Consider the following 24,538-nt stretch of genomic DNA (forward strand, 5'->3'; position numbering starts at 1 on the left):
CTTTCTATGCAACTCCCCTTTCCTATTTATCTAAGTTTTCCTAGAATTTACTTTGTTTGGGTTCAAACTGCATGCTCATCCATTGTGGGCACGCTGGACACTGAAGAACAGCTCATAGCACTTGGCTGTGGAGGTGATGTTAATTAGGTCCTCTAGAACATCCTGTACACTGACACTGTTCCTCAATATTGGCGTCACGATATTGATCTTGACCGGGTTTATAAGTAACAGGCTGGTTTTGCCGGCAGGCCAGTGAGTTCTCCTCCAGGCACCGAGAGGCAACCTGAGGTCCCTCTCCTGTCACCTGGCCACCAGGAAGCAGTCCTGCGCCCCAGGCCGAGTCCCACGCAAGACCCCTTCAACCATCACTTTCAGGTCCCGGCCTTGGCGACGGGACTCTCAGACGCCTCCAAAAGCCCGAGCGAGCCCCCCGGCAGGCAGCGCTGCGCACCCACGGCGGGGCACAGCACACCACGGCCCACGCCCCGCCGCCCGTTTTATGGTGCCTGTCTCTGCAACGGCTCTGCCGGCAGCAGCGGCCTCGGATGCCACCCGCCTGCTCACCCCCGGACCTCGGGGGACCACCCTTCCACACACGACACAGCTCCCTCGCCTCACACCCCGTCGCCGGGGGGGAGGCCCCATCCCGGAAAGGCAGCGGCTCCATGAGGGGCAGGCTGCCGGCGGGAAGGGGAGAAGCCCGGCCGGCTTCGCGCCCCGGCCAGCCCGCCTGCCCTCCCCCGCCGGGGCGGGCCCCGCCATGCCGTCGCGGCCGGCCTGGAGGGCGGCGGGGCGGAGTCAGCCCGCCCCTCCCCGTCCCGCCCCTGCGCCCGGCGGCCCCTGACAACGAGCGGCGGCGGTCTGCTCTGCTTCCCTGCGCTCCGCGGTGAGTGCGGGCCCCGGCCGCCCCGCTTCCCCCCCCCCCCCCGCCTCCGCTCCCGGTGACCGCGACTCGGGCGCCTGGCAGCCGCTTCCCCTGTTCCGCGGCGGTGCCGGGCCCTGCCGGCCGCGGGGGAAGGCGTGGGGTCGCGGCGCGCCCCGCGGGGCAGAGCTGAGGCGGGTGCGGGCCCGAGGATCGGCGGTAAGGCAGGGCAGGCCGGCCCGGCGGCGGCCCGGGGGTTCCTGCCGCCTCCCGGCGCCGACAGCGCCGGGGCCGGCCCCGGCTGGCGGGGGGCCGCGGAGCGGCTCGGAGCTGCGGGGGTGGGGGGGGGAAGGCGGCTCCGCGACCCCGTCTCTGCCCGGCGGCGGTCGGTGCCGCCGCGCTGCCGGGGGCCGGGGAGCGGAGCGGCTGGCCGGGCCCCGCCGGGAGGCCGAGGTGTGGGCGCCGAGAGCCGCGCTGGGCCCGCTCGCACCGGGTGCGGGAGGCGGCGAGAGAGGAGAAGGGGTTGAGCGAGCGAAGGGCGGGAGTGGCAGAGAAGTTGTGCTGCCCTGTACTCATCTAGGCAGAGCTCTTCCATTAATTTTCCTACTGGAACAACTCCAGCCTTGTCTGTTGGTATTTCAGTAGTACCTAAATAGTAGAGGATAGGGCATAGTGTACGTATCAAGCACACAGAAACCCAGTTGTGTTGCAAAAAACCCAAGGAAGCTGCAACGTACGTAGGTAAGACAGAGAAGGGCTGGAAGAAAAGCATTACCAGGTGAAGTCTGTATTAAATAGTGACAGGTTTTAACAGTTTTCGGTGGTAAAATCATCTGGTTTGCGCTCATGGCAGACAGCAGGCGCTCTGTAACAATACCAGTCATGGAGGTTGAAGGACAGATGCAAGTGTTTGCCTTGTAGTCTAACCTGACCGAGGTCTGTGGCTGTGGAGATGCCCAGTTTCACAATCTGGATTAGGTGTATGTTCAGATTAGTCCCCATGTATCTGGTTCAGTGCATTGCCGTGTTTCATAACAGCACCACAGTTCCCTTTTATTTTTTAACTGGAGGTTGTACTTTGATACTTGGTTTCTACCTCTAAAGCTAGCATGGGTGTGTGTGTGGGGGGAAAGATGGAGCGGTCTAGACTTCATTATTCTTTAGTATCAGCAGGAAACTTGGTCTAAAACAGAGGATTCTCTCTCCAAACAATTGGAATTGAATTAATATCTCTGAGCACTCAGTGCTGTTGCTATTGTTCGACTGGCTCATTATCAATCCACAATACCGAAGTAAAGGAAGACCACCCACCCTAGAGAAATATTAACATTGGAATGTTTATTTAGTATTGCTTTGCTTAAAAGCAATTGTGCTCCATCAGAATGTCTTAATAAACTTCTGGGGATTGTTACTTCTTCAAAGAAAGTAAGAGGAATTTAATATGCATAGACTAGGAAGTGCAGCTGACTCTTGTGCCCTCCAGGATCTGTGGTGTGTGTGAGGAGTTATTCGGAAAATTGTCAATACTTGATTCATCCTGGACTTTGTAAAATAGAGGAAATTCCTGGGGAGGTTTTCAGTGTATGATGGTGTCTGATCACTTAGTGGTGCTTTGTGGAGCATATCATACAGACTACTGCTGAACTGAAGACTATAGGGCTTTCAAACGGCATTTTTTGTCATATCACATGTATAATTTGGCATCTTTCTTTCTTCCTGGTTCCCTTTATCCATACGATAATACACTCCCACTTTGATACTGTTCAATTAAGTTTTTATAGAAGTGGTGGAAAAGCTGAAACAATAGCTGCAGAAAACCACAGAAGAAATATTATTAATATTTAAATAATAAGAATAGTATCAAATCTCTTTTGCTAGTGTTTTCCAACATAAACTTTCACTGTGGGATTTCACCATGTAATAGCTGGAAATTTTCTCCCTCCCTGCAGTAACAATCCACTTAAGATCACTGGAAGGATATGAACTGAAGAGTGGTCCCTTTCCTTCTTTTGAAACAGAGAGAAGGCATAGAAGGGTCTTACTTTCTAGTCTGCTCTGTTTTTATGAATAGGAGGTAAGAATTTTTCAGGGTTCTTGCCTTCAGTGCTGCCTTAGGGAGTGGTTAGTTCAGATTTCCTCTAGGTACTGGGCACTTCCTTGCAGGAACTGGGACATCCCACAATTCTAGGGTCAGGACACCAGAAGCTTGTGAAAGTGTTTAATGTTGGTTGGGGCTTTTAGTTAGGGGTTTGTTTGTTTGTTTTTTTTCCCCTAGTCTTTTTGTGGAAAACTGTTCTGAAAAAGCCAGTTAAATTAAAAATGTTTTGTGGGAACTTAATTTGCTTGCCCATGGAGCTTGGCTACTAAACTTTGGTAACAGCTAGTTGGAATTGATGAAATCTTATCAGATATGTGTTTGTTCTGCTTACAGACTGAGCCCTTTGAAACAAATAGACCAATACTGTGATGTTTCTTAATCCTGCCTACTGAAATTGAAAGCAAATTTCAGACCAAACCTTTGTACACATTTACAGCACTCTCAGTATTCCAGACTTCTTGCAGCACTTCCGTGTTATGAGAATGTGTTTCTGTGTCTTACACTGGATTTTTTTTTTTTTTTAGTAACACTGAAAGCTGGTTCTTTGTTAAAACTGATCTATGCTGCATAGTTGTTAATGAACAGTCTAAGACTGCTAACATAGGGGAAATGAGCAAGTTTGTACAGAGGTAGGAAGTAGGTTAAAGTTCAGAGTTGGTCTTTCAAGGAAAAAAAATAAATACAAGGCTTCATTTTTCAGTGTTCTGTAGCCTCCAAATAAGTTTCCCTGTATTCTCAGGCACAGTACTGCTCATTTTCCTGCAACAAAAAGAAAATTAGTCTCTACTTTTTAACTAGAACACTCAGTGATGAGTCTGCTGACACAGCATTCTCTTTAACACTTAGGCCTTCTTAATTAGGATCTGGAGTTTGTTGACTTAAGGCTAGATTGTGTTCCAGAGTCTGAGGATACTAGATTTGTGTGCTTACCTGGGTCACCAAAAGCTGACCAGATGTGTACAAGAGAAGTGTTTTGTCTGTCCCTTAAGCAGTAAGTAGACTAACTGCATTGAAGTGGGGGAAGAGATAGCATTTGGCTTTCCAGAGGATGACATCAGGGAGTTTAATATCCACATCTTCAGACTGGTCATGGATCTAAACTTCCAGCTCGCTTGGAGCTGGAGTTACTTTAAGACCTAAAGGTTTGATTTCATAAGCTTGATCTCTGAACTAGATCTTCTGTTCCTGTATGTGCAATACAGCGCTGCTAACAAAGTGAAATGGTCAGAATGCTTTTGACAGCCTGTGAAATACACAAATTATAGGAATATGCACTTAGTAACCTGTCCAGTGCACCGGAAGTGTAGCACGTTATGGCTCTGAATAAATAAATATTATGGCACTGCAATCAAAGTTTTAGGCCTCTGGAGAAAGCAGTAAAGTACGCAGTCCAGAGTCCCATTTGTGTTCTAGTACAGAGTTCTTGAGCATTAAAGTTGAAAGGGAATCCTTGTAACTTTGCTTTGAGTGTTTAAAAAAACCCCTCCTTTACGTATTACTGCGTTTTCTTCCAGTGTGCAATAATGGTGTAGTTCATACCAGTTGCTCAGTCATGAAATTGTTAGTGGACTTGTGTTTAAGGATCTATATGTAATGATGGACTTCTCAGTGTAATGGAGAAACAGAAAGATTCTATCTCAAATATCTCACTGTTAACACTAAAATCTTGACACTGCTTACAGTAGTGCAGCACTCTATATTTCTTATATGGTGACCTTATTTGTCACAGGTAGAGTTAAGTGTTAAATAGTAAGAACTTGTCTTAATCAAAACAAGAAACCTGTGATTATTGCAACAGTAGCTATACTCCTCTGTTCTGTGCACATCCATAAATAATTATAGCTAGATACATTATAAAACAAGACTCTGCTTGTTCTAGTAGTGGTGTTGAACTCTATCTAAATGCTGGGGGCAATTGTGGGGTTTTTGGGTGGTGGTTTTTTTTTTTCCAGGTTTTTCTCTGTGTGTGTTTTTTTGTTGTTGTATTGTTGGTTGTTTTGTTTGGGTTTTTTGTTTGTCTGGTTGGTTGGTTTTTTTTGTGTTGTTTTTTTTTTTTTTTTTTTTTTTTTTTCCCATGGTAACAAAAACATTTTTCTTGGGCAACTTGGATATTTAAACTAAAATTATTCTTCCACCACACAAATATCTGTATTATTTTTTTTTCTAAGCTGACTTGAATTATGGATGGATTTACTTACCAAAATTTTACTACTGCAGACACCTGACTAATACTGGAGAGGTTGTCTTTCCATATCAAAAATGCAGACTTCTAGCAATATACTTAACATGGATATTTTCCTTCCTTGCTTGAAACAAGCAAGATAGGCATACACAGAGTGTGCTGTAATTCCAATAGGACAGAAGTTCCTACATGCTGGACCTGCTATGAGATCTTTGTTCATGGCTAAGTGATCTATACCCTATACCTTAGGTAAACTGGAAGTAGTCATGAACATTTTTAATTAAAGACCATTGCTGAGTAGAACGTGAAACTACAAGAAGAGCTATGTAAATTGCAGAGGCTCATTTTCTGTTGGGGAACTGAGCAATAGCCCTCAGTTTAAAAAGTGATGTTCAGTTATATATAATTCTTAGTAATGTCAGAAAATACATGTTCAATATTGTCTTGTTGGATTTACAACTTAGTAGCCTGCTGCTCTGCTGAAGCTTCCCTTGGTTGTTTTACTTACTTGTTTTTGCTATTTAGAGGTGCTTGTCATAGCAGCTAAGTACAGATACATACACATACATACACATGCACAGAATGTCAGTCGGTTCAGTGGACAAAACTAGGGGAAGTAACTCAGGGTAGCAGGAGGAGGAATGATAATCACAAAAGAAGGTGGTAAGATCAGATTCAGTGTGTGTGGAGAATGCTCTATTTTCTAAGCAAGTCCATGAGGGTTCCCTCTGTCCTTTGGCTTATGGCCATGCAAGGGCTTTTATCATAGCAGTTCTGCCAGCTCACCTCTCCTTTCCCCAGTTTTCAGCTAGAAGTTTTTTCACAGATTTTCTGCAAGTACCAGCAAGTTTGAACCTTCCTTCTTTTCTTGATGGCTGATAAAATACCACCTTTACTTTGGCCAAGTATAACCTTTTCTAGCATTTCTAGCATCTGGTAGAGTGTGCAAATGAAGCTGCTCCTTTGCTGTGTGTGTACTTACCAGTGGTGGCTGAGAATTTACCCACTCCAGGAAAAAAGAGGTTTTACTACTTCAAATCTGTTTCAGTCAAGTTATTGTGAGTTTAGTTTTATGAATAGAAGCTTAAAAGGAACTCTTCCTGTTAATAACATAGGCACCCTCGCATAATTTGAAAGACAGCTGAGAAACCAAGGATGGAATAGGCAAATCAGTGCTGGAGATGTTCCCTTTCCCCAAGTGAAATTAATATGTCTGTACTAAAATGCTGAACGACTGTGCCTGTTCTGTTCCTACTTTATGGCCTGAAGCTTAGACAGAAGTTGTGTCATCCAGAGGCTTTTTTTTTCATTTTTTCCTTTCTGCAGGTCAGATGAAACAAATCCGTGTTCTTGGTTTGTCCTCAGGCACTTGTGTAATAAATGTGATTATTATTAATCAAGAGTCTTTTGTCAGCACTCGTGTCATGTACCACAGAAAGAGCATGATTTACTCTCCGTGTATTTTAGCAGAAGAGTAGTCCATGCGCTAAGGTTTTCTTTTATTCTGGGTAGTGAGAGATGAGTGGGCTCCCCTGAGATCCCTGAAAAAACACAGAATAGTATAATTGCTGATATTGATCCAGTATAACAAATGAAGATAAAAGCAGTTATGTTTTAAAATAGTAATATTTTTTTAAGTGGTGTGAAAGAGATTGTTTTTAGCCTGATTTGTTGTATTCATTTTCACCTTCAAGCTCTCCTGCAGCTCTGAAGAGAGTAGAAAAATGATAAAGTGATGTCTAGAACAGCTCTGGTGTCTTCAGATTCTCTCAAGTATAATAAGAGTCTAAACAGAGCACATTTTTCCTCTCTACGGCCTGCATGAGATAATTTCTGCAAGTGTAAAACTACAGGATATATCAGGATGCTTTCTCAATTGCATTAATTTTGGTAAAATTTCAGCTTGTTGAAATTGTTCCAAGTCACACTGCTGCTTTTAAAGGGGTCTGAAGTAGAGTTCAGGACTCACAGTAAAGAACCTGCTTTAAATAATACCTCAATTACTGAACTAAGTCCTTTTCCAATATAAGGTGTTGTGATGTGACTAGTACTGTGTTTAAGATGGATACTCAGAAAAGTTACATCAACTTAAGATTTGAAATCAACACATGCAACATATGTTTAAATCTCCCATGAATGTTCTTTTTTTTTAAAAAGAAAAAAAAAAGTTATTTTAAGTTACATACTTCAATCGTTTTTGTGGAGATCTGCATGAGACTCTGTGCTTTGAGTGTGTTTGGTTCAGTTGATTAACTTCTAAGAGAGGACAAGGAAAGAAGGAAGGCTAGAGACACCTTTTTCCTTCTGTCCCCTTGGACTTGTGCATACTTCCTATGCAATGATCATCAAATGGTGTGTTCCTTCAGGCTGCCAAAGAGATCCCCACACATTACAGTAGAGCCAGTAGGTGTTTTTGCACTGGCCTTTTGTTGCTTGTAAACATCTGAGATCTCATGGTAAAAGCTGAGTTCGCTGACCCACTCACCACAGATGAAGTGAGGAATGTTGTTGTGTTCAGATTTTGCTGGTACAAATGCTTTGTTAGAGTATCACAATGTAAAACTCATGTTGCCAGAGAAATTTGAACCCCACTGTGTCATATCTAGGGATACAGTGTGGCACAGCTGTTAAAGCCAGAGGTTTGTTCTCTACTTGGAAGGGCAAATGTTGCACGTGCAAAAACCAGCTTCCATTTTTTATATTTGGAAAGTTATGACCATGTCCATATACATTTGCCCCTCCTCGTATTCATGGTTAGAATCCTTCTGCCCTTTTGCTTCCCTGGGGCAGAAAGAAGTGGAGCTGAGAGTAAGAAAAAACAGAAATCAGACTTTCTGTGATGAGCTCATGTGCAGTCTGTGGATGAATTCGAGGCATACTGTGGTAAGAGATAGAGCTGGGTGGCACAGTGCTAAGCAACTGCATTGATGTAACAAGATGAATGGAAAACAATATTGATAGTTAAGGAGTTTAGATTTGATGATCAGCATTAGTACGAGCCAGATTATCAATGTTCACAGAATTATATTAGTAGGCACAGGAAGGGCTAAAATAAAGTTATTGTTTGTCTGGTACACTTTATACAAGTCATGCAACCCTTTTAAGTAGGTTCCAGTAATGAGATGCTGCTCCTTTTTACATATATATGTTTTTTTTTTTTTTTTTAATTAACTCAGTTAAACCATTTACATAGATTTCAGTCAGCTGAAACCCCTGGAGTCCTAGGGCTGTGTCCAGAATGGCACAAACACTAAAGAAAGTGTGTGTGGGTAACTGGAGAGGGGGAGTATCTTCGGCTAGAGTTGCTGCCGTTTTCCAGGTCCAGGGGTGAGCTGTTTGTGTGGGTGGCTAGTGGCTCTTTCCATTAGAAACCTCTTAATCTGTTCTTCTGTCTTCCTGAGGATCACTATGTGGAATCCCGTTTCAGATGTGTCCTCCACACAGTTTTGAGGTTGTTAGGCAGAAGATCAAGTGCTTTCTTTAGTACATGTGATCAGCTATTACCATGGTCATGAGGCACTGGCCATGGTCAATGCATGTGATCCTGCACACTGCACCAATCCCTGGCAGACAGACCTTGGCTCCCCTGTGTGCTAGGCTGTTTGCGTATTTACATTTCAGTGCCTGCAAAACATGAATAAATATTCTGTGCTGCAATCACAAGTTAATCTGTACCTATTGCTGTGATTACTTAAAAATTTTTGGTGTCCTCAGTCTGCAGAGTATTGCTCCCTCGCATCTTTTCTGGCACATCACTAGCTTGAGTTCTGTGCTGTGGTCACCTGGTTTATAATTTACTGTCTAGAAATAGTGATTGGTATGACTGAGGCTTCTCCAGCCCTATGAAGCTTGCTACAGCATTGCTGCAAGTTGGTATTTTTTATAGATACTTTGCCTCTTTTGGGGGATTTCTAAATGTCTGACAGGGTTGTAAGAGTGTCATATCCATGTGACGAGGAAGGCGAAAAGAACAAGTGTTGGTCACCCCACAGTTCGGCCTATTTGCGTAACTCACTGATGAAAGCAGGTTTGTAGTGAAGTATCTCATACTGTGAACTAAAAAAGCTGTGTTCAGGGAAGAGGTGACATCTGGAAAAGAAATGATAACAAGTAGATAGTATGTCATCGCATCTTGAATTGCTGCTGTGGTTTGCCAAGACACTGACTTGGATGGGAACTATTGCAGCTGCAATTTATACTTAGATGAGAATATGTGAACTGAGTACAGTGGACTCATGGTCATATCAAAGTGATGATCTGCTTTATCTGTCAGGGGATATCTCAGCATTTTCTATCTTCAGCTAGCCTTAGACTTTCCCATGAGAAGTAGATAGGCATAAAACAAAGTTCTCAGCTTGGAAGGCAGAAAATAAAGCTCATCAGGAGCATAGCTGGCAAGGCAAGGAAGTAAGCAGTCTAATTTGATCATGTTCAGTCGTAGAAACACAAAGTTTGCTTAGAAGAGGAATAGCTGAGTAGTTCATGCTGTTTAAAGATGACACCTAGAACTTGATGGGCTTGTGTGCAGGATGGCTATCTGCAAAGCTGGGAAGAGGAATCTCAGAAAATAACTTGTATTTGGGAATGTCAGAGGTGATATATTGGGGGGGGGGGGGCGGGGAAGAGAGGTGGTGGTGGTGTTTGCAGTCTGTTCATTTACCTACATTTCTGTCTTCCTTGGGCATTTCAGTTTTTATCTAGAAACTTTGACTGTTTTGCCTGACAGAATTCTGGAAATTTTTCTTTCTTTTATGGTATCTTGCTGTTTTACACCCTGGACATTCCTTTGTTGCCATTTCTGCTAATTTTCCATTTTGATCTAATCTCTAACTTGGTTGTTGTCTTCAAAATAGGTGAAATGTGATTTATGCTGGAATACTTTAAAAATCCCCCATAAATGTACTCCACATAGTAATATTCCCTGAACAGTCAATGAGACTGAAATGAGTTAATTCACTCTTTGGCCTTGCATTAACTGTTTTTAATAAATACTGGACTTTGTGCATCCCTTTGCACCAAACAGGCACCAAGGCCTGTCAAAGGATATGCATCTCATACCTTGTAGGGGGATGTTTTGGTTTGAAAACCTGGGACAAGAGGAGATAATGTTACTTGAATGAAGACAGGAACAGTGCTGTGGGAAAACAACAACAGATCTGTAAATCCGGCCTGTGATTATCTCTCTTCTAAAAAAAATTTTAGTCGTGACTGGGAATGTTGCCAGGCACTGCAAGAGAATTGTCCGTACTGTTAAATAGTTAGCTTGCTCCTTGGCCTGTGTTGGCCTAAGCCAACACTCCTAAAAGAGCTCTGGGCAGAGTTCGGGTCTTAAGAGTGTCCTAGGAACTATTCCATTAGGCAGTTTACATGCAGTTAACCTTTTCTGGAGATTGAGAGATATTTCTAGAGTGAATTTAGTCCCCTGTATGCTAGTTGGCTGTAATAATTGCTACTATATCAGGGTACTTTTACTTATATAAGTGAACCCTAGAAGTCCTAGGTCCCAGTGGAATGCTCTATCCAGTAAACCATTAGAACAGCTACAAAGACAAAAAGTTCTCAAACTGAAATGGTGTTTACAACAGAGTCTACTTTAATTTTTTTTTTTTTTTTTTTTGGTGGTGGTGGCCCTAACAAATCTTTCTCAAATCAGGAAGGTTCCTTGTGTCTCTGATAGTCAGGATTTGTAATCTCAGCCTGTAACACTCTCTGGCTCAAGCAAAACTATTGCGTTTTCTGTTTTAGTTGAATTTGGTTTAACTTTTAATGTATATGCCTGTCAGATTAGCTTTAGACCAATGGCACTTAAGAAATGGGACCATATTGTTGTGGTGGTTTGTGGATCCCAGAGGCACAAAAGGCTCTTTAGAAGCCGGTAAGGAATAGAATAGTGCAGACATTGAACTTCCTTTGTAACCCATGTGGTGCAACTGTATTTTTCACAATGCTCTTATCTTGCTTCAGACCTTTTATCTCTGAGGACATGTTACATGTAAATTTGTGGGGGAAAGGGCATGACTAACACAGGCTGTGCAGCCACTTTTTGTCTGGTACAGACATTGTATGTGGGAGAGATACCTTATGGAACTGTGGGACATGTACTTTGTATGCAGGACAGATGTAATGAAAATGGCTTTGATTTTTCTTTTGTATTTTAGGGACACTAAGTGTCTTGAATAACCATGAGCAACCCTTTTGTACGGATTGTGGAGCCACTGGACCCTAAACAGCCTCTGAAGAAGTTCTTTAATCTGAGCAAATTGGAAGATGTGAGATATGGTATGTTGGCAACATAAAGAAAGCCTTTTGTTAACACTGATGAACAGAATCTGAAAAGACATTGCAACATTGGATGATATTTGGTCTCTGGAGAGAACTATGAATTCAAAAGATGGTTCTCGAAAACAAAATTTTAGCAAAATTTAATTCTGGCAATTTAGAACTATGGAAATAATGGCAAGATCACACTATTATTTTCTGAATGTGCTGTGCACACAGCAGTCTTGTTTTCCTTGAGTAGATGAGGAGGACTAGGCAAAACAAATTTTCTCACATACTGCTATGCTACTGTAAAAGGACCTAACACTGATAGAACTGAATCATCCAGAAAGATTTGTCAGCTTTAAGAGAGTAGTAGCTAGAAAATCCTTTCCGAGGAGGCTTTTTCTTTAGTTCCTTGGACACTTCCTGAATGTGCTTAGGCATCTTCCATGTGGCACAAGTTAAAATCTTCCAATCTGTGCCACTGACTTAGAAAGCAAGTATCTACAGCTTAGAGCTGTCTGTGTTGGGTATTTTTCCTCTTTCAAACAGGAGACAGGTGATTAAGGAAAATTCAGGAGGCAAGAGGAGGAACATTTTCTCTGAACATCAGTAACACATATCCATTGCAGGCCCAGATTGTGTATAAATGAGAAATGAATTAATGTCAGACTCGGTGTGTTGAAAGCAGAGATGAGTCTTAAGAAAAAGACAAATACATATATGGTATTACCAGTTGATCCATTCTAGGATTCCAAGAGTGATAAACTCCAGAATCTTTAAAGAAAAAAAGGATGCAATTCTTACTACCCACCAGAAAAATGGAATAACTTAGCAACAGAAGAATGGGATTAGGGGTGGGGGTGGGGGGAGAAGATTTAAAAAAAACCCAAACCAACAACAACAAAACAATAAAAACCAACAGACACCCCCTGCTATTGATTCTGAATAGCTGTGTCCCGAATAATAGTCAGCGTTTTTTTATGATAGCAGTAATGAGGTCTCACTGTGATTAAAGTGACTTTGTGTCTTGGGTGCCCTTTGTAGAAAGTTGAGACAAACTTCTCAAGAGATTTTTGGATATAAATATCCTGAGAGGAAATCAGACAGCTGCTATTACAGCGGAGCAGGAGAGGAAGGCCTGAGAAACTTTTATTTTTTTTCTTCACACCCATTGCTTGTAATAAAGCTGTCAGAACTGCTCTAATAATATTTTGTGTCACCTTCTAGAAGTATTTCTATCTTGAAGTAAAAGAAGATTAGCAGATGCACAGTCTTACTGCTGTTTAGTTTAATTCTCCATCTCTGGAGAAGAATGGACTGCCTAGACCACTGAAGCTGTACTTTCCAACATGTCAGGTAGAAAATTATGTTTTTCTAGTGCACTTAAATGACTTTGTGCAGTGGCAAGAGTGAGAGGAAACTGCAGAGAAACAAGGTGAGCACAGCATGTTTTCAGAGTAGTATTGCTGTGGAGGATGGAAGAGCAGTGGAAAAGAGTCCATTCAGCAAAGAAGCCTACTGTCTCACAGGGACTGAGATAATAAATCTGCTCAATGAATTGAGTGGAACAGAGCAGTTAGCACTGACCTCCTGACAAAGCTGGAGGCTAGAAAAGGGTGTCTGATAATTTGGGATAAAGCCTTGAGAGCATAGAGGGACAGCATTCAGACTTGTCTGCCTCAGGCGTGGAACTCTGCACTTGCTGACATATACCGTAAGGTAAAAACTTAATTTGTTTCTTGTCTCTTACCCATGCAGCGCGCCTGCCGTTTTCTATTCGAGTCCTCTTGGAAGCAGCGATCCGTAACTGTGATGATTTCCTAGTGAAGAAGGAAGATGTTGAGAATATTCTCAACTGGAAAGTCGTGCAACACAAGAATGTTGAAGTCCCGTTTAAGCCTGCAAGAGTTATTCTGCAAGACTTCACGTGAGTCTGATGCTCTCCAAAGCCAGGAAGAGGGGCTCTTGAAAGTGCAACAATGCTGAGCTTGGGGTGGAGGAGTGAGCTGAGGGTGTTGTAGTTTGAGCTCAGAGGACAACTGAGCACCATGCAGCCACTCACTCTCCCCTTCACCCCCAGTGCTGAAAAGGAGAAAATAAGCAAAGACTTGGGATTTGATATAGGACAGGGAGGGATAAATCACCCATTACGGTCATGGACAAAAGACAGACTCGTTAGGGGAAGAAAAAAAGAACATAAATTTATTACAGACACTAACAACAACAACACTTAACAGACAGGGTAGGATAGTGAGAAGCATTACCACATCTTGAAAACACCTTCCTCCCACCTTTCTCTCTATCTGGGTTCATCTTTGTTCCTGATATCTCTACCTTCTCTGCTCAGCAGCGCAGGGGACAAGGAATGGGGGGGTGCAGTCAGTGCTGCTGCTTCTTCCATCTTTGGAGAGGGTGGAGACTCTGGAACTTCTTCCCTCTGCTCCAGTGTGGTCCCCCCCTCACAGGAGACAGTCCTCCCCAACTTTTCTCTGACTTGAGTCCCTCCCACAGGCCACAGCCCTTCCTGAGCTGCTCTGGCATGAGACACCTCTGCATGCTGCAGTCTTCCCAGCGCTGAACTACAACAGCAGGGGCTGCTTCTTCCCATAGGATCCTGGCTGCCTTTGGGTGCAGCCACCATAATTGAGTGTGTGGGGCACCCCACGGGCCATAAATCAGTGTCTGCTCTACCACAGACCTTCATGGGTGGCAGGGGGATCTACCCTGCTGTCTCACCACAGGATACAGGGGTCTCTCTGCTCCGGCACACCTACCCCCTCCTTTCTTCTTTTGTTCCTCCACTGACCTTGATGTTCATGCAGATGTCACAACTCCAACTCCTCCTCCCAGGTTCCATCTTAAATACGTTATTGCAGAGGTGCAGCTGATTGGCTCGTCCTTGTGTCAGAGGAGTGTCTGATTTGGTGCTGGGGAGCTTCAAAAAGCTTCTCACAGGGGCCACCCCTCTAGCTCCCTCCCCTGCTACCAAAAACCCCACCATTCACTCAGACCCAGGAGAGACGGAAAGAATAGCAGTGAAATGCTTGGAAAGACTTTTTTCAGCTTTCCTGGATGTCATGCTACAGACAACACTTGAAGAGATGAATGCTCATGATAAAAGCATTAAATTAAGTGCTTCAGGATGGAGAAATAAATATGAAACTCCTCGAAACAGAGGGGAAGAAGATGGGATGGATAAATTGCATCCAAATAAAGGAATTCAGAGTTTATGGGTTTTGTTGTTGGGGGGGGTGTGTGTCTTTTTTTTTTTTTTCCTTCTTTTTCTTTTTTTTTTTTTTTTTTCTTTTTTTCCCCAGGGGCTCTTGCTTACAATTTTCTCCCCTTTTCAATACGCATTTATAAGCCACAGCATTATAACCCACCTTGAGATGCACTCATGCGAACCTCATGAATTTCAGCAAGGCTGAGCACAAGGTCCTGCACGAGGGTGGCAGCAATCCCAAGCACAAATACAGGCTGGACAATGAGTGGATTAAGAGTGGCCCTGCAGAGAAGGACTTGGGCGTATTGGGTGACAAGAACCTCAACATGATCTGGCTATGTACATTTGCAGCCCAGAAAGCCAACTGTATCTTGATCTGCATCAAGAGAGGTGTGACCAGCAGGTCGAGGGAGGGGATTCTGCCCCTCTGCTCGGCTCTTGTGAGACCCCACCTGGAACAGTATCCAGCTGTGGGGCCCCAACATAAGAAGGACATGGACCTGCTCAAGCAAGTCCAGAGAAGGGCCACGAAGAAGATCGGGGAGCTGGGGCACCTCCTCTGTGAGGACAGGCTGAGGGAGTCGGGGTTGTTCAGCCTGGAGAAGGTTCCGGGGAGACCTTGTAGTGACCTTCCAGTACTTAAAGGGGGCCTGCAGGAAAGATGGGGAGGGACTTTTTATCAGGGAATACAGTGATAGGACAAGGGGTAATGGCTTTACACTGAGAGAGGGTAGATTTAGATAAGATGTAAGGAATAAGTTTTTCACTGTGAGGGTGGTGAGACACTGTCAGAGGTTGCCCAGAGCAGCTGTGGCTGCCCCCTCCCTGGAAGGGTTCCAGGCCAGGTTGGACGGAGCTGGGAGCACCCTGGGCTGGGGGAAGGGGGCCCTGCCCGGGGCAGGGGGGTTGGAACTAGGTGGTTTTTAGGGTCCCTTCCAACCCAAACCATTCTATGATTATTTTCTCTTACAAGTCAATATTATACCAAATGTATTTTTTAAAACTTCTCTGCTATTGAAAAAGATGTCTACTTTTACCCAGAAATACATATTGAGATTCATATCTAATGGACTGTGAAAACTGAGTCTTGTTACTGCAGTGTAGTTAGTCCCCATGTCAGCTTATAAATGTCCCCTGTAGATGTGGAAGGTCAATTTTCAGGTGGAACAATAGCTTCTAAATGTTTTTTGTACTGCATTTGCCTTTCAAGTCCACTGTCCTTTGTACCTTTGTCCTCTGCCTTTGTAAAAGAGTTTAGTGGTAAGCCCCATGCTGTTAAGCTGTGGCTTGATTTTATTTCTCAGAACACTAATGTGTCTCAGTTGTCATACCTTCTGTTCTGCATTTTCCCAACGGTTGACGAGGTGCTAGAGACCCAGTACAGCTCAACTCCTAAAGACATTAGGAAAAATTGGCAAAGCCTCAACTGAAAAAAGTGCTGATTTCGTAGCCATTTTTTACCCAGTGGCTGTTGTTAGGATTTTAAAAAGCTGGAGCACAGAAGAAGACAAATTTTCAAGCAAACATAGTTCCCTTTGTTACTGCACTTCTTTCTTACCCCCTATTCTCTTGCTGTGTTTTAAAAATGTGCCTATAAGTCTGTGGAGCTGCTGCATTCATGAAGAACAAGCTCTCGAACAGGCTTCTGAGTGGGATCTTTTGGCAGCTTTGGCAACCTTCCAGAAGCAATACAACAATTACATTCATGTGTCCTGGATTAGAATTAGCGAATTTCATAGATCTGGTCATTCTGTAATTATCCTGAGCTCTTCTAAGACTGTAGATGGATGCTGTATCTGTTCCTTTTCAATTGTATAACATTTGTAAGCTGTCAAAATAAACTTTCCACTCCCTTCTTCCCACCCCTGCCTTCTCTCAAATCCACCTAGGTAGCATAACATAGTATTTGCTGTTCTCCTTGGAACATGCATAATCTGGGGCAACAAATGACTTCAGACTGCTGAAGAACATCAGTTAGTTGTGTCAAAGTTGGATAATGCGGACCCTTTTTTCTCTTTGTTTTTGTAAACAGGATTTTCAAGATAAAATTCTGTGGGAATTGCAAAGCCTTTTTTCTTCTTCTTGCATTGTTTCTGACACATTTTAAAATTACAATAGCTTCCTTAGAGTTGAAAACATAAACTCTTACTGCTTTGGGCTGCTCTTGCAGAAATGTAGTGTTCTCAGTGGGTTACTGCATGGTGCCAGATCTGTACAAGCACATCAGGCAGCTCTTTTTGTCTCAGCAGCCAGCAAAATCAGATAGGCTGGAATGCAAGAGAGTTTTTCAGTCTAAAAAATGTCATGGTAGTACATACCTCTGTAGAGCTAAGAATGTATGTGCTGAGAAACATAAGAAGCTTTGATAAAATAAATATGGAAACTTGTATGATCTATTAGGTAGGATAGGTGTTGAAGTGCCAGAAGTTATGGTTGCTACTCCTTGCTTGCTTATGAGTAAACTTGAGTTGGAAGTGGAGTATATATGAAAGACTCACGTGCATTACTTTGACCCTCAATAGTTTACCAACCTCACTTAGGAGGTAAGGCTTAATTTAAGGATTTAAAAATAATTTTGGATGAATGAGACATAGAAAAATAGAGAAAAAGACCTATTAACTTTTTTCTGAGTCAAAAGGGCTTAGAGCTTGCAAGTTTATCACAGGATATGTGAGAAGGCAGAATTGTGAATGTTGGCCCATAGACTGAAAACGTGCTCTTTGAATGTCATTTGTGATATAAGGTCTTTTGTCAGTGGTAAATACAAAAAATTGTTAGTAAAGATTAATGGTACACCTTATTTCTGCCTTTCGTGTTTGTCCAGTTATCTGCCAGGGCAGTTAAACCCACTTCTGAAAACGCAGTTATTCTACAAAGGTGTTTCGCAATCATATTCTTTGTAATTTAAGAAATCTGATGCCCAGCTTTGCCAGTTTCACTTCAAGTGTGGAAAGTACCAAACATCCCTAATTATGGAGAAAATTGTACTGTGCTTTGCAAAACTTTGAAGAGCTGACCCTTGGCTTAAATTCAGCTAAGTAAACATAGCAAAGAATCAAAGACAGGACATTGTAATTTTCTCCCTCTCCCCTTCTTTTTTAAAGAGACTGGGGAGGAGGGAGAGGCACAGAGCAAAAGAAGAGAAGCCAGTTCAAGGTCCCAAAGGAATGCTGACTAGGACTAAGTTTCCAGATTCCCAGCCAAGCATGTTAAACTGCTTCTGTTACTTCATGAATTTTGGTTTTAGCTTGTCATTCGTACAGTGCTCAGGATACAGATACAGTTCTGTCCCTTCTGCTCTTCTGATTTTGTCTTCCCAAGGGTACTTGCTCTGCCATACAATAATGATCCCAAAACTCAGGGTAAGGCTGTGGTTTGCTTTGTATGGGACAGTACGCATCTGTTCTGCATCTCAGGATCTTGGCTGTGTTTGATTTGTTGGATTTTTTCTTTAGCAAATTGTTTCACCTTGCCTATTTCTCTTCTGTTTTAGTGGGGTACCTGCTGTTGTTGACTTTGCTGCAATGCGTGATGCTGTGAAGAAACTTGGTGGGGACCCTGAAAAAATCAATCCTATCTGTCCTGCTGATCTAGTGATAGATCACTCCATCCAAGTTGATTTCAACAGGAGGTAGGGATACAGAGTAACTCTTACTTCTTCATGGTAGTAAGTAAGCTGCATCTGGTTACTGATAATAAAGGTAGTTCCATTGGTGATGTTCTCAGCACTTGGACTATAATATCCTAGACACTAAGAAGTGTTTAAGTTAGGCTGTTGTATCAGCTGCAGTGAATTAGACAGGGGAATTTTGTTTTTTCTGTGGTGCATCTCTCAGCAGCACAAGCCTGGACTAAATGTTAATAGAAGCAGGCTCAGTCCAGACCTGTGGTGATCATAATTTTCCATAATAATACTGCATTATTATTGGTTGCTCAGAAATAGCTTTTTTCCACATGTACTTTTTTTGACCCCGTAGGACTTTTTGGAAAGGACAGGCAAGAATGTCTCCTTTCCTCTTTATTTATATAAGAATTTATATTTATATTTTTTATATATTTATGTAAGAGTTATATATTTAAATAAGACCTGAGCTGCCCTAGCCGAGCTCTGAGAAACTGTTTGCTAGTTCAGTGCCTCCACACAGAAGAACACAAGACACTGATTAATATGGCCCCTGTAAGTACAGGAAAGAAACATAATGCTGTTCAATCCTCAGCACGCTACAAATAGATTAACATTCACTTGCACTGACTAGACCCACAACGAAATACAAGACCTCTGCATAGGGGTCCTTCTGCCCTCCACAGTATCTAAACATGGGCCTACTGAACTACTCATCCAAACAGGTCCTGCAATTACATGTTTCTCTGTGGCTTCCTTCTGTCTTCTAGACTCCTGAAATTTTTTGGTCTGCAGTTACCTTGCTTGCTAAAATACTCTGTATATTTATTGTCCTCTATAAGAGATAGTTTTAAAGCAGGTCACTTGAGTCATAGCATTGCAAAAAACAAAATTCCTAGAAGGTGAAAATTAAAGAACATGAAGAGCACTTTTGCAGTGCCAATATTTAAAGGCTCCTTTAGAATTTAAAAAAAAAATAACTTCCGAGCAGAAATGTATAGCAAAGCCTGCTTTATGGAAAAATGTTGCCAGTCAGTTTTCAAACATAACATTTTTCCTACCTTTTTTTTTAACTGTAGACTAGTAAGGATACAAATTCTCACTGATGCCATTTCATAGTTGGCAGGGAGAAAAAGGGCCAAAAAATTTTGACTTATGTAATGGTCAAAAATCATCTCCCTTTAACTTTTTTCTAAAGATATAGCTATTCTTAGTCTTAACACTAAGGAGTTTAGAAACAGTTGCAAAAGTAGAAATCATCATCTAAAGACTGATCTCTGGGGTAGTGGGTGTTCTAGCACTAATCTATTAAACTAGAATCTTAACCTTTTTTCTTTTTAATTTGCATCACAGTTTTTTAAGATCTTTGGGAAACAGTGTATTTCTTTGTGAACAAGATATGATTTAATCTTTACCATAGGACAAAATCAACTATTACGGTTCTTTTTTTGTAATATTTTAATATTCATTTTATTCTATCAGTAGTATCTGGTACTTCATTTAGATGATTTTTTTTCAAATAATTACTTTTTGTCATAGCCTCATTTTATTTCTGTGAGACTCGTATACATGGAGAGAACATTGAAGCCCTACGCTTCAGGTCTTTCAAACCCTTCAGGTCTAAGTTAGGCAGCTGATTCAAGTGAAAAGTTTGTTTCTGTCTGCTTTGAAACACTGGGGCTTCAGGCAGCACTGTATCATCAATGCTGATCACTTTTAAAAATGAAGTTTCAGTGCCGTTGTGTTGAAGTTCCCTTTACTGCTTTGCTGATTGCTTCTGATTTAGGTGTTGGAAACTTCACATTGCTCTAACATGTAGTGTAGCTTCTTCCAAGCTGCAAGTTTTAGGCCTGCCATGTATGTAATAGGCAGATCAGCACTCACATTTGAAGCAGACATCAGGTATTATCTCGTAAGATTTCCTTTTCATGTTTGCCTGCAGTTCACAGCTGCAGTGAGATTAAAAAGATGAGATTCATCAGCATTAACATTGGCTAATAATTTATTTTCTTTCAACCTTTGGGTATATCTGACCAGGCATAAATTTCAGGTGAACACTTTTGGTTCTGACAGCTGATTATTTTCACTTGCAGATCAGATAGCTTGCAAAAAAACCAGGACCTGGAATTTGAAAGGAACAGAGAAAGGTTTGAATTCTTAAAGGTACTGAAAGAATTAATCCTATTTTCATGGGGAAAAATGAAATGAACAGTTCTTCCAATGCTCATGTTAATTGAAAATTTTTTACTCCAATTCCTTCTGTTTCAGTGGGGCTCTCAGGCTTTTAAAAACATGAGGATTATTCCACCAGGCTCTGGGATCATCCACCAAGTGAACTTGGAGTACTTGGCAAGAGTGGTGATGGATCAGGATGGCTACTACTATCCAGACAGTGTGGTGGGCACTGACTCACACACCACCATGATAGACGGCTTGGGAGTACTTGGCTGGGGTATGTGCAGTAGCATATCGTGAATAGTCTGTTGGCCAACTAAGCTGTGTTTTGGACTGGTGAGTTGACCTTGGCTGGCAGGTCAGCCCACACCTTGTCATTCACTCACTGTTCCTGCCAGCAGGATGAGGGAAGAGAATTGGAAAGGCAATGCAAGAAAAAACTCATGGATAGAGACAAAGACGGTTTAATAAGTGAAGGGTGGAGGGGGAAAAAGTGGAAATAAAAGTAAGTGAAGCAAAGACAATCAATCACTACCTCCCACCAGCACAACAAAGCCCAGCCAGTCCCTGGCCAATGGTACTTTGGAAAAATTCCACCCCCAGCCTCCTAGTTTTAGGGCTGAGCATGATGTTATATGGCATGCAATATCTCTTTATTCAGTTTAGGTCAGCTGTCCTGGCTGTGTCTCCTCCCAGTGTCTTGCCTACCCCAGCTTACTTGCTGAGGGGCAGAGTGAGAAACATAAAAGACCTTGACTCTGTCTAAGTAGTCTAAGTACTGCTCAGCAATAGCTGAAACCTTGGTGTGTTATCAACACTGGTTTTGTCACAAATCTAAATCACGGCGCTATATAGGCCGCTGTTAAAAAAAGTTACCTCCATGCCAACCAGACACAGTACACAGACTAACCCCAAATTTGAGGAACATGTAAGGTCTCTTATTTAAGACTCTAGCTAAGCCCCCTGTTCTAATAACAGTCTCAGATGATTTCTGATGCATGTGCTCTTGGGTTTTTTTTTCTTTTATTTATTTTCTATTCTGCATTTAAATAACAAGGAAGCAGGCAAGGAAGATAGTAAGACAGACTTCTGGAAGCATCTTAGTCATTTGGGAAGGCAAGGGAGTTGAAGCATCACTGAACATCCATTTGTTTCTTAGTCACTTACCTACTTTCAGAGTGTTGCGTATCTAAAAGTACTGCAGATGCTCTATTAGATTGAAGATGCTTAAAGTTGAAGCTGAGTTAAATATGGACAGAGAGGCCGTTGTGAAAAACAGCACTATGAAGTATGTTCTAATACCAATAGTCTGGAGAATACTTGTTGCAAAAATAAATACAAATAATTCATTTTTTTGCTTGTAGTGGCAAACTGCAGTTTTTGAAGTATTGGCTATGTAAGTAGGTATGAAACGAAGGTATTTGTAATCATCCCACCCATTGTAGCAAAACCTTTTTATCTTCCTGTGGTATGGTGGTAGGAGTCCTGTTGAAATAGATATTGTACATATACAGAAGACATTGTGTTTTTAAACAGCATTTGCTAGTTGTTCACAAAGATGCATGTCAAATTCTGAGTACCACATGTGATAGAAGTAGGACACTATTTTTTTCTACCCCACCTGTATTACTGTAGCAATACTGGTCAATTGAAACTTTCTATCAAGGTGGAAGATTTCCTTCTGGCTTGGAATACAAATGTAAAGTAGATCAATTTATTTAAAACCGTGACATCTTTGGGATAAGAGATGCCTTTCTTACTTTGTATTTGGTTGCAGCTTACACACGGAGCTGTCATTTAGATCATGTTGCAACACAATAGCTGCTTGGAAGTGTGTCTGTAAAACTTAGCCTCATTTTTCTCCAGAATTTGAAAAGTATGACTGGACATAGTCTATACTGTACGCGCTCAAAGTTCACACTCTTGGATCCAGCATTTCTTGCTAGTGTCTGGTAAGAGGAGTGCCTCTTAGCAGAAGGCTAAGACCTCTGGCTGTCTGCCTTCTCTCCCCTTTCACAACTCAAATCGCTGTACTTCGTGGGTTTATCTTTGACACATTACTGTCTCTCTGAATAGAACAGTTGGATTGTATACTCCTGTTGCGTACAGGTGTTGGTGGCATTGAAGCAGAAGCAGTGATGTTGGGCCAGCCGATCAGCATGGTGCTTCCTGAGGTGGTTGGCTATAAGCTGCTAGGAAACCCTCAGCCACTGGTAACATCCACTGACATTGTGCTCACCATTACCAAGGTAATTAGCATGTCTGCTGTTTTGCTATTACTTCTGAAAGCTATGCATGTTCTGTAGGACAGAGCCACTGTACTGCATGCTTAGGAGCCTGTATGTGCTTTCTTGTAGTTATTTTTGACTTTTTTTTAAGCTTTATTGCTCTGTATGAGTTGGAATCAGCTGCCCAAAGACAACTACAAATATGCTAGGCAAATCTGTTTCCCAGAAGCCATACAAAATAGAACAGAGAGCTGATATATCATGGCCTGTTCAAATCCTGATGTGCTGACCTGTTTTGGAACAACACTTGTAAAATTACCTTTTTTCTCTACTGCCTCAAAAGAAACACAATGACTTTCTTTCTTGAAGTCCCCCCTTAAGCCAGCGTAAAACCTGAAAACCGACAGTAAGTGCTGCAGTCTGATTTCTTTGATCTGCAGGTGTTTGGCTTGTATGTCATATGTTCATAATAAGTTTATTCATTCTGTGGATTGTGACTGAATTAAGAGTATTACTGGGTCAGCATTAATATTGTTGGAGGTCAGAAATCTAGTATACGTGTTCATCATGGGATGCTGTCTCTAGAGAGAGCCTCCAAATGGGCCAACAGGTTTTTTTGTGTTCGTCCAGATGTTGCGTGTGTTCAGTCATTTACAGTTTGACTCATGCACTTGTGGAGTTGGTTCTTCCTGTTTTTTCCATCTTCCTGGGTTTGCTGGCTAAAGACCCCAGACTGTTCTCCTCTCCTTAGAACATCATGTTGAGAAAAATACAGTTATTCTAAGGTAGACTCTAGTTTAAATGAGATGAAGAGCAAATTTAGAAGAAATAATCCCTGTGTTGCACCTTATTATTGAAACTTTACATCTGTGTCCTTATCTTCGTGATTAGGTTTACCAAAGCTTCCTGGTTTCACATGGCTATAAAAACATTTGAAAAAGGTTTCTGTGAAGTCAAAAGCTGCATTTCCTAACATACGTGCTCAGGTCATTTGACACCTAGCAATGACACAGGCACTGTGTTTTTATAACAGCACCTTCGCCAGGTTGGAGTCGTGGGTAAATTCGTGGAGTTTTTTGGTCCTGGTGTAGCCCAACTGTCAATTGCTGACCGAGCCACCATTGCCAATATGTGTCCAGAGTATGGAGCAACAGCTGCCTATTTCCCAGTGGATGATATTAGCATTGGGTACCTGATACAAACTGGTGAGTGTAAGAAGAGGACCATGAGTTAAAGGTGTAATTGAAAGCAAGGATGCCAGGTCTGTATGGTGTAGTCAGCAATGGGATTGAATCAGGTGGAGCCTTCTGAGCTTGAGTGCTTTTTTTTATCCATACTTGCTTATTCGGGCTGTTTCTTGCTCTTAGGGTCTGTGTTTAGGAAGAACCAAGGTTTAGACTTTCACAGCTAACTGCCTGCTGACCTTTGCCCAAACTTAGCTTGTCCAGATGACCGAAGCAAGAAACTAAGTTTTTGTTCTGCAAAATCCATTGTCTGCTCTATTACTTTGTTTCTAGCGAGTTTCTAAAATTTGTGCTGAAAGGGTCTTGTAATCAGTGTACAGTGTGAACAGTGAAATAGCCTGTTGTGCATTTTTTTTCTTTCTGTCACATAGTAGTTCCTCAGTTTCATTTGCATTTGTTTTCACTGTGTCTGTCTTTCATCCTAGGCCGTGATAAAGAGAAAGTTATGTGCACAAAAAGGTATCTTGAGGCTGTGGGATTGCTAAGAGATTTCAAGAACTCTTCTCAGGATCCAGACTTCACACAGGTTAGAAACTATTTTGTGTTCTGGCTTCTTGCTTTATGCCCTGCCTTATTTTAATGTGACAATTACCTGTTTTTTACAGAAACTAAGAAATAGTCAAAGGACTCCTTATCCTTT

The 24,538-nt window shown here is 42.2% G+C and overlaps 1 protein-coding gene across 2 annotated transcripts in view; it reads left to right on the plus strand.

The window, feature by feature from the left end:
- The first annotated feature begins 797 nt into the window (after nucleotides 1–797).
- The window catches only part of ACO1 (aconitase 1), a 38,163-nt gene continuing 14,422 nt past the window's right edge, over nucleotides 798–24,538 (plus strand). The window contains exons 1-9 of one of the 2 annotated variants that reach the window (XM_042787960.1): nucleotides 798–886; nucleotides 11,301–11,421; nucleotides 13,165–13,333; nucleotides 18,123–18,260; nucleotides 20,345–20,414; nucleotides 20,520–20,703; nucleotides 22,536–22,675; nucleotides 23,688–23,859; nucleotides 24,324–24,424. In XM_042787960.1, the coding sequence (XP_042643894.1) occupies nucleotides 11,325–11,421; nucleotides 13,165–13,333; nucleotides 18,123–18,260; nucleotides 20,345–20,414; nucleotides 20,520–20,703; nucleotides 22,536–22,675; nucleotides 23,688–23,859; nucleotides 24,324–24,424 (1,071 nt within the window). In that variant the 5' untranslated portion in view covers nucleotides 798–886; nucleotides 11,301–11,324. Of the gene's footprint in view, nucleotides 887–975; nucleotides 1,082–11,300; nucleotides 11,422–13,164; nucleotides 13,334–18,122; nucleotides 18,261–20,344; nucleotides 20,415–20,519; nucleotides 20,704–22,535; nucleotides 22,676–23,687; nucleotides 23,860–24,323; nucleotides 24,425–24,538 lie in introns of those variants that run through there. The other variant, XM_042787959.1, reaches the window with a different exon arrangement.

This window comes from Tyto alba, unplaced genomic scaffold, assembly GCF_018691265.1.
Source record: "Tyto alba isolate M040663 unplaced genomic scaffold, T.alba_DEE_v4.0 Super-Scaffold_13, whole genome shotgun sequence".
Taxonomy (NCBI): domain Eukaryota; kingdom Metazoa; phylum Chordata; class Aves; order Strigiformes; family Tytonidae; genus Tyto; species Tyto alba.